This window comes from Felis catus, chromosome A1 (assembly GCF_018350175.1).
Source record: "Felis catus isolate Fca126 chromosome A1, F.catus_Fca126_mat1.0, whole genome shotgun sequence".
Lineage (NCBI taxonomy): Eukaryota > Metazoa > Chordata > Mammalia > Carnivora > Felidae > Felis > Felis catus.
This window is the reverse complement of record NC_058368.1, coordinates 212,230,842-212,240,717: the sequence shown is the minus strand read 5'-3', so window position 1 is coordinate 212,240,717 and position 9,876 is coordinate 212,230,842. Positions and strand designations below refer to the sequence as shown.

The window sequence follows — 9,876 nt, the reverse complement described above, 5'->3', positions numbered from 1 at the left end:
GAGGTGGGTTAGTTTCTCTTAAATGTTATGTCAACATGCTGGATAGATTGAGGGAATAGGTTATGCTGTGAACTGCATACACAGTTCTGCATACACTGAACCTGGTACTGAGGAGAATTTTAGGCATCACTTTGGATCATCATATGGTGGATTGTGTCAGCTGCATCAACATTCACAAGGGACCTATATTCTACATCACCGCGGAGGTGACTCATCTGATGACATAATGATCTAGGGGTGGAGTAGGAAGAAATCTGCAAAGAAGTGTGGGAGGAAGAAGTTGACAGCATCCTCCTCCAGTTGTTAAATTCCAGGGCAATACTGGTGGGTGGTGGGAGTCTCATGGCAGGAGTAAATGTATCACATGGAAACATTGAGTTTAGCGATTTTATTAATGCTACACGATAGCAGGCTATGATTACACTCTGGCTTTAAATACTGAGGTACCCACCAAGGTACCCCTAAAGGAGGCTGGGCCTGGCAAAACAGCATAGCATAGAGATGCAGGGAGAGCACATGGGTTGGGCCATATACATCATACAACCACTGTGGAGGACAGTCATGGGTAGAACTGTGCTTTGCCAATGATTTTTTTAATGACATAACTTAAAATAATGTTAACACTAACAATATTTGAATTTTCAATACAACAAAATAGGAGTAGCATCAAATATGTTAGCTAAGTTGTAGCACCAGGCAGTTCACGTCATGTGGTCTCTCCCCTGAGAGTGAATCACTGTGCACCGAGCAGCAAATACACTGTCCCAGGACTTCATCTTAAAGTCAGAGGGAGAAGAGCTAAGATTGGCAGTCTCTGGGGTAGCAGGGTGTAGATTTTAGAATTTGAAGGATTTCAGCCAATTGATTGGGAAATTATAGTCTGAAACAGCATAAATCTCTCACATTGGTTTCAGAAACTTGATGAAGTAAACATTCATTAAATATCTGAAAGCACCGCATTGGGACGACTGCACCAGGAAAACCCATTGTAAAACAAGTCATTTCCATGAAGAGGCAATTGTTTGTATCCACAAAATTATTTCTTTTTTTGAAAAGTCTTCGCTGGTCTCTTGGAATATTTTCTCTTGGTGTGTTAAACTATGTTTCAATGTTCAAGAATTCAATTCACCCACAACTTTCCAGAGAACAGTGAACTCTATCACTATGAAAGACAATGGAAATAAACCAAACTGGGTTTGAGAACCTCACTGTATTTAAGCACTAGACCCTGTGGTGGCCCCCCTGGCTCATGGCAGATGTGTATACAGCATGTCTTGCCACATTTCTCACTTGCCTGTTCAAGGTGGGAAGAAAGGAGGACGTGCACTAAATAAATCAACAATGCTGTTTGATGTTGTCCCCTGTGAACATCCAAGGAATGGTGAAGGTACCATCTAGGTTCTCGTCTTTAGAGCCTTCCTGTTTAGGCCTGTTAAATCTGAGGCCTCTTTATGACTGCAAGCAGGGGGACCTGTCAAAACCCTGATGATCCAAAGCTGAGTGTCAAGGTAACAACTGTGTCAGATGACTCTATCCTGGAGTACAGACTGACAGATGCCACACAACTATCTCACAACACAGCCTCCATACAGGCAGTGAATGTCTGTGATACATGATTAGGGGCTCATTTCCTACCTTTACGAAACTGGAGAAAGCCCTAGAATGGAATATCTGGCCAGACCCTCCCCACATGTCTATCATCTTCTCTGCCATGTGGGTCATAAATAACATGGTCCATTTCGTGTATTGAGAAATCTGGCCTAGTTGAGTTTGCTGAGGTCAGTAGGAATCCAGGTTTGTTCCTGAGTTCTAGAAGACTGGTCATACCCAGGTCTCTGATGGCATGCATAAACTGATGCTAGATAGTACAGTACCAGGTGAAGTTAAATCAACCTAGCTTGCTAAATTTGGCCCCCTGAAAGCCCACACTACACTTCGGGGATGGTCTCTGCAAATAGCCTCATTAGAAAAAATCAGGTTCTCCTCCACTCCTGTCACTAACCATTTAAGCCTCTTCTCTCTAAAACATATTTCACCAATGATTGTCATCTACCAGCAGTGTTTGCATTCAAAGAGAGAGAACACAAGACCATTATTATTGAGAAATAACCTCCCTGGCTTTAGGTAAATGTTTCTGCTTTCCTCCTGTTTCTGCTCCTTCTTAAATTTCATCCCAACCCCAGTGTTCTATTTTCCACAGGAATTTATCAGAATAATAGTCATTAATGGTTTGAAAGAAAATGAAAAAGCACATAATATAAACATTTTAAGCTTCTAGTATCCAAGCAATAGAACTGGCATTGGCCAGCAACACCATCACACATTCAATAGATGTATATGGACTCGCCCACCTGTACATCTATCTGTATGTTTATATTAGTTCTGCCACCATCTAGATATTAGCACCATTATTCAATAGCACCATTCTGCTGAATGGATAGGTAATCCACCAGAGCTATGGGACACTACACTACCTGTGCATGAGTCTGGAATGTGCTACCCATTACCTGAAGTCCACATCCCTGCTTCCCGCTCTGTCAAGAACTGGTTCTGAGGGCTTCTTCCCTTTGAGGCCCTCCCTCCCCACCCACCCACCCAGGAAACTTGCCTTGTATTTGAGACCACAGCCTCCTGATTGGTGGTGAGAACGTCCAGAATAAGCATTCCAGCATTCATTTCACTTTTTGGGTCTCTTCTGACTGTTCCATCCCAGGAAACAGACCTTAAAACTAACTACTGGGTGTACTGGGAAGTAGATCATCTTAATTTCACTTTTGAGTTTTTTTTTTTTTCAAGATTAGAGGTGCGTTCCAAGTTCTTGTAGTTAATACAGTTTACCTGGTTCTTTGAAATATTTTAATCTTGAGCACCATTTTCTGTCCTGGGGGTAGGCAGGTGTGTGTTGCAGCCACAGACCTGGCTAGAGTAGCTGTTGTGTGTAAACCCCCAGCAGTGGAAACACAGCTGGACCTGAACTGATGACTCACTCAGGCAGGGAATGTGCTAGAGAGGAAACGTCAGACAGGAAGACTCATCTACTCTTCTGCAAAGGAAACGTATTTGCCAGGAAAGGGGGAAGAATAAAGATCCATGTTTCTTTTCTTATACTAGCAAGAATTTGATTTCTGCTCGTTTGCTTTTTAAGAGTTTTCATAGAAATTATCCTTGAGTCAGAAATGTCTTCTGTATAATTAAGCTAAATCTTTTACCTTTACAAATCTTATAGTTTCTGCCCATTTTCTCTTCTTCTTATATCTCCAGGCACGCAAGGGAGTCTAAACAGCCCAGATATGGAGTCTACAGTGATGTAGACGGAGTGATATAGCCAGCACTTTCTCTCCCTGACTCCGGTGAGTACTGGCTAAACAAAGTGGTCCTCTGCCTGGGTGAAGTAAAGGAATGTTCCTGAAAGCTCTCTCCCATGACGTATTCAACAACAGCTTCCCCAAGCAGGAAGGAAAAAAAGGATGGTTTCACCTAAGTAAATTAACAAGATTATTTGTTACCTGGATACATCTGGTTCTGTTTCTTGATACTCCTGAGGTAGTCTGGGAAAATCCTGGTGTCTTTGTTTTTATTTTTAAGGAGGGGAAAGACATCATGTCACTGACTTAGCTAATCTGGCACCTTTCCTGGGAGCCAATCCCAGGAGATGCCTGACTCTCCTGGATATCTCACCTGCCTGTCAGGGAACAGCAAGCTATCACAGTCCCACGCCTTTTGCAAGGATGTTTTGTGGCTAAAAAACACAGTGGATTTTGTTTTGAGCCAAAGTTGGGCCTGAGAAACCTCAGTGCAGTGGTCCCTGGGTCTAGAAAGTATACCATCAGCAGGTTGCTGCAGTCTGTGGTGGAGGGTGGCTTCCTTCTGGACTAGAATGCTTTGGGGTTTTTGAGCGACTGTGGCTTTCTTGGCCTTTGGGTGTGGACGATGTGTGTGTGGGGACATGAAAGGCAGCACTGAGCCCTCACAGTGGGCACAGAACATTTCTTCATGGTTTTTAGTGTTTGGCAGAAACTGGCTGATAACTTGTCCTTGGTGCAAAGTAAATCTGTGGAAGGAGAGAAAAATAAGAAAAAACAAAGATTATCCTTTGTAAGTGAATGAACACAACTTCTATTAATGGAAGATGTTATGCATCTACCAAGAAAGGTTTCATAATAATTCATAATAGTTGACATCCACAGAACACTGATTATGTATCAGACACTCTGCAAAGTATTTGTGTTAAACTGAACCATCAGTCACAATTCTTCACTCCTGCGTAGCGGTGTCATATACATTCCAACCCTTGCCATGGCTGCCTGGTGGGTGTGAATACTTCTCCATTGCTTAACTTTGGGTTTAGCCCTATGACTTGCTTTGGACAATGTGACCTAAGTGCACATGATCCTTGCAGGGCTTTGGGGGGTGCAGGAGGAGGAGCCTGCCCTGATGAGCTTCTGCTGTCACTGTGAGAAGGACATGGTTCATGCACCTAGTGGACCAAGGAGGATGAAAGATACATGAAACAAACCTAGACCGGACCTACAGCTTGCAGCCAAGACCAGTCAACCACAAGCTAGATCAGCTGACCCTCAGCTGATCTGTAGATGCTGAGCAAAATACACATGATTGTAGTCCCCAAGTTTAGAGATGTTTTGCTCTGCAGTATTGTTCTGCAACAGTTGAATGCAATGTTTCACATGCATTGCCTCATTTAATCATCCCAGCAGTACTACCGGGTAAAAATGACTCTTTCCATTACACAAATGAAGATGGTAAAGCCTACAGGAGTTAAAAACCTGCACAATGTTCCCTGGCTAGTAAGTGGCACAGCCAGATCTAAACAGAGACAGTTTTGACCCCAGAGCTTATGCTCTTATCAATCATATTACTCAGAGCACCAAGCAATCACCCAGCTAGCCAACTAACCAATGTGTTCTGAGCATAGCTCAGCACAGCAAAGGATACAGGTATATAGAATGTGGTCGCTGCCCTCCAGAAATGTACCCAGTAGATGAAGCCATAAGACATACACAAATAATTCCCCTGGATTCTAATCCTTGTTTTACTCTAACAGCTCTAGGTAATTAAGTTTCTCAATTTTTTTTTCCTTTGGCCCTGCTCTCCTCATCCATGAAGCAGGGAATTTCTCAGCGACCATCAACACCACATACATTCTAGGAGCAATATTCAGACTGGACTGGTCCATGCAGTCCTGGGCTGGAAGAAATTCAGTGAGGCCCCAAATAACAGATTTTTCTTCTACAAAGTGAAATTGTTTCAAACTTTGCGTGGGTGCCTCTCAGAGCTCTGGCTGCTTTTCCTTCTTCTTTCCAGAAGAGATTTGAATCATCTTGAAGAAAAACATTTTCACAAAGAGGCTGTTGTCCTTTGTAAATAGGACTGTCAGTAGAAATAAAAATTGAGGTAACATCGTCTTTACCCAAAATCTGCGACAGTATGTTTTCCTCTTTATACTGTCTTTCACCTTCAGGTCATGAAGGCAGAAAATGCTTTGTATCTCCTCATAACTCATCATTCCCTTGAATGCACCTTGTGTTTTTTTTTCTTCTTGTGAAGAAATAAATGTCTTCTATTCGCTGTCAGAATCCTATTTTGTTTGCAAGTTTTAACAGCACTTGGGAATAGGCAACACACAATGTGCCTAGATCCCCCCAAAATCTTCACTGTTGATTCTTTTCTTCTTCAGGCCCCTTCCCTAAGCCTATTATAAAATTCCACAGGAAACTTTCTTAGGTGCGTTCACGTTTCAGAAAAGGCACACATTTCAGCCAGGGATTCCTACTGTGGAATAGGAATTGGAGGTCCTCATCTCCCTCATCTCTGCTAGAGCGGCCAGTATTCTCCTTGAGGGCTGGCCCTCCATCATGTGGACAGCTGTTCAGAATGAGACAAAGATTCCTCTCTAGGCTGCTGGCTTTGGAACAGGGCCAGCATGGAAGCCTGGGTGTCACAGGTCTGCTCCAATTTCTCAGTCAGTATCTCCCGAAGCCCTTGTGGACAGTGGATGGAAGAGGTGCATCTGGTGTAGCTCTCGGCCCCACGTTCTCCCTGCCACGGAAATGTGAGCACTGAGGTCACCTCGGGAAAGGAAGAAGACAGAGGAAGTGCGAAGGCTCAGCTTGCACCCCCTTTCTCCACAAAGCCTCTTTTGGCCATGCTGCCCCACGTGGATCCCTTCTGTCTCAGTCTCCGAACTTGTATTACTATTGCAATATTTGCTCCAACATGCTACTACATTCCATCTTGAACTCTTCTATAGTGATGTGAGTCTTTTTTGTGAGGGCTAAAGTGTGACCTCTCAAGCATGTCTACCATTATAGAACAGGCTTCCTAGAGGCTCCCAAATCCCTTAACCTATTGTGGGCTGAATTGCATCCTCTGAAGTTTTAGTGTCTCCCAAAGTTGGAGTCCTAACCATTGGTACGTGTGAATGTGACTTTGTGTGGAAATATTTCTTTGACGATGTAATAATGACATATATGAAGATGAGGTCACATCAGAATAGGGTAGACCCTTAATGACTGGTGTCCTTAGAAGAAGAGGAGACAGGTACACATAGTGAAGAGAAAACCACATGAAGACACTGACATCAGAGGGAAATTGGCCATGTGATGATGGGGGCAGAGATTGAAGTTATGCAGCTACAAGCCAAGGAAAGCCAGGGATTGCCAGCAACCACCAGAAGCTTAGACAGAGAGCATGGCCCTGTTAAGACTTTGATTTTGAACATCTGGCCTCCAGAACTGTGAGAATACATTTCTGTTGTTTTAAGCTATTTAGCTCCTGGTAGTCTTTTATGGTAGCCCTAGGAAAGTAATACACCCCCCCTCCTATGACAATAATAATAACAGAAATACAATTTATTAAGCACTTACCAGATTACCAGACAATATACTTCACATATACTGCCTTATTTGAGGCACGTAGAAATTTACTTGTAGGTATAGCTATTCTTCTTTTAAAAACAGAAGGTTCCAGAGAGGCTTGGTAACTAGCCCAACATTGCATAGCTGGTATGTAGATGGTGGCTGGAATTTGAATGTTGTTTCATTGCTTCTAAAACTCGGACACCGAGGGAATGAATCTCTTGTACTGGTGATAGGGGAGGAGGAGGGCACATGGACAGATCTTCCTTGAAAAGAACATCCTCATTTGCTCACACGGGGCCCCCTATTGTTAGGTTAGGTCACCTATGTGACTGACAGAGGCTCAACCATGCCTGGTGTTCTTGCCTGATCTTGGGAACCATGAGATCACAAAGTCTGCTTTTCAATGGTCTTCAGAACACTGGGAGCATGCTGGATCCTGGGGTGCTCCTGTTTGAGAGTGGGGAACTTGAAAGACGAGTGGAGGATAGAGGTGGCCTATATTGAGAGTGTGTTCCAGGCCTGTGTTTAGCAGCTCATTTAGATAATGACCATGAGCCCAACATCATGGCACGGCTTAACTGCACAGTTCTCTTTATTATAATAAAACAATGAAGGCTTGTTGTATTCATCAGCAAACTGGATCCTGGCCGAAGCACACACAATGCTTATAATTAGGGGCGACTTGGAGAGGAGATCTCAATTTGCCTTTGCCTGTTCAACAGAAACCACGCTTGGAAATTTAAAGGGACACGTATAAGCTTGTTTCTTTGTTGTCAGCTGTGTCTAGGTTGAAAGGATAATATTTTTCCCATAGAAGAAAGTTTAAAAACGATTTCAGTATTGCTGACAAATTCAGTTTCTGTCAGAGTTTGGGTTCCTTGAGGCCAGGGGCTGTATTGTACTCATTTCTGTCCCCTCAGTTTTTAGCATTTGTCTGAGACATATGTTGTGATCAGTAATATTTGCTGAATAAATGAAAACACAAAATTCTATTCATCTGGAAGAATATTCTTGAGTAGAAAGTTTGCTGATTCAAATGTTCATTTGTAGCAACTCTGGGTCCAAGTACTGTCTTCATTACTTTCCTTATTCTTTTTCTTGCCTTCTCTACCCCTCATTCCCTCATTAAAAAACAACAACCCAGGAATGGTGCACATAAGAGCTTTGCTTTTGTTTTATAATCATTATGAATATAATGCCTAGAATATACTTGATAGTACATATTTCTGGATAAATTTTTAAAAATTTGTTAAATCTTTAAATTAAATTTTTTTTATCTTCTAGATACTTAGAAAGGGTTTAATAGTCTCTACTATGGAAATGGTAGTTCTGATTTAGAATTTAAATCATTAACAATTTTGATGGCATCTAAAGGAAGTAAAATGGCCTGGAGGAAAGCAAACTTTATGTGGAATTCATACCTGATTCTACAGGATGGACACAGCGTGTATGTTTATTGTGATGGCTGGCTGACTGACAAGAATCCAGGCACAAAATGACTTATTTTCAAAGCATTTTAGAAGGCTCAGGGGTCAGGGTTGGTGGTAGATTCTTTAAATCAAGGAATTTCTTGAAGCTGCTCTTCATGTTGTTTCTGTATGAGTAAGCATGGCTCTGCCTTCAGGAGAAGCTAGTAATTATCTTTTGTTGCCCTGATAATTGTTGAGGTGAGTGGAATTCATTGCTATTTGCATCCACTGACACCCAACTATTAGTCACCATCTTCTCAGTGTGAGATTTCAAGATAAAAATACCATGTATGCATTTCACCTAGTTTTGATTATTGAAGATGGCGCTGTCCAGTGATAAGACAGTTAAAGACTATCTACATAGAGTTTAAAAATAACAGCCCACAACACTGAGCATGGTCAATCAAGCCTTTTTGCTGCTTCAATTATGTAAAAATCAACACAATACAGACAGATACTATATCGCCTTAACATTTGAAAAACACGGTACCATAGAAGGTGATGAGATGACACAAAGGGAAGAGGGTCTCAGATTGGCTCCTTGATCTAGAACAGGGTGCTTCTCAAACTTTAATGCACATCCAAATCACCTGGGGATCTTGTTTAAGTGCAGATTCTGATTTAAATGCAGTAGATCTGAGGTGAGGCCTGAGACCCTGCATTTCTAACAAGCTCCCAGGTGTGATGCTGAGGCAGCCAGTCCAGGGACCAATAACACCTCTGAAAATGAGTGTTAGGTAGTAGCTTCTTTCGGAGTTTCAAATAAAGTCAATGATAGCCACCCCCAAATGCAAGTTAGTCAGAAAGAAGTTGCACATGACAATCACATCTAAAGCATTTTCTCCCTCAGTGTATTACATTCAGAATTTCCAGCTCAGATCTCCCTCTTGGCTCTGCATCTGTGTAGAAAACCAATCACAGGACACTCCTACCCAAATGATTCATAGTCACCTCAACAAACATGTCCTAAACAGAACTCATTTCCTTTCCTCATTCTCAAACCCACTCCTGGGGGGGCCTGTGTCAGTGAATGGTGGCCTCCTCTACTCAGCTGCCCAGGTTGGAAATCTGGGCTTATCTTCCCTGTTATTCCCCCAGGAACAGAGACTTGCCAAATCTTCCTGTCAAGTAGTTCCTGAATCCACTTACTTCTCCCTACCTGCACACCACCCTAGTTCATGCCACATACATCTATGGCTTGGGGGACAGCTGCAGTCTCCTGAATGGTCTTATCTATCTTCCACATGGCAGCTGGCATGACTTTCTCATCTCCATGTCCCTGCTTGGAATACTTCAATGCTCCTTCTGCTCTAGGATAAAGTCCACACTCATCCACATGCATTGCAAGCTCCAGCTTTGCTTTCTACAGTTCTTAACTTCATACTTGAGTTAGACTCCTGTGCCATGACATTGTATTCTTCCTGGTTACTGCAGAAACAGAAAGCCCCTCAGGAACCTCTTGCGTGACCTGTCTACACATCGTTCACTTCCTCTACAGGTCTTCCCTGCTCTCCCCAGTTCCCAGTCCA

The 9,876-nt window shown here is 42.7% G+C and overlaps 1 protein-coding gene across 3 annotated transcripts in view; it reads right to left on the bottom strand.

Annotated features, from left to right (window-relative positions):
* Positions 1 to 373: 373 nt before the first annotated feature.
* The window catches only part of ADAMTS12 (ADAM metallopeptidase with thrombospondin type 1 motif 12), a 331,317-nt gene continuing 321,814 nt past the window's right edge, over positions 374 to 9,876 (bottom strand). For all 3 annotated transcript variants that reach the window (XM_023239156.2, XM_023239155.2, XM_045038312.1), the window contains one exon: positions 374 to 4,051. In XM_023239156.2, the coding sequence (XP_023094924.2) occupies positions 3,873 to 4,051 (179 nt within the window). In that variant the 3' untranslated portion in view covers positions 374 to 3,872. The remainder of the gene's footprint in view (positions 4,052 to 9,876) is intronic.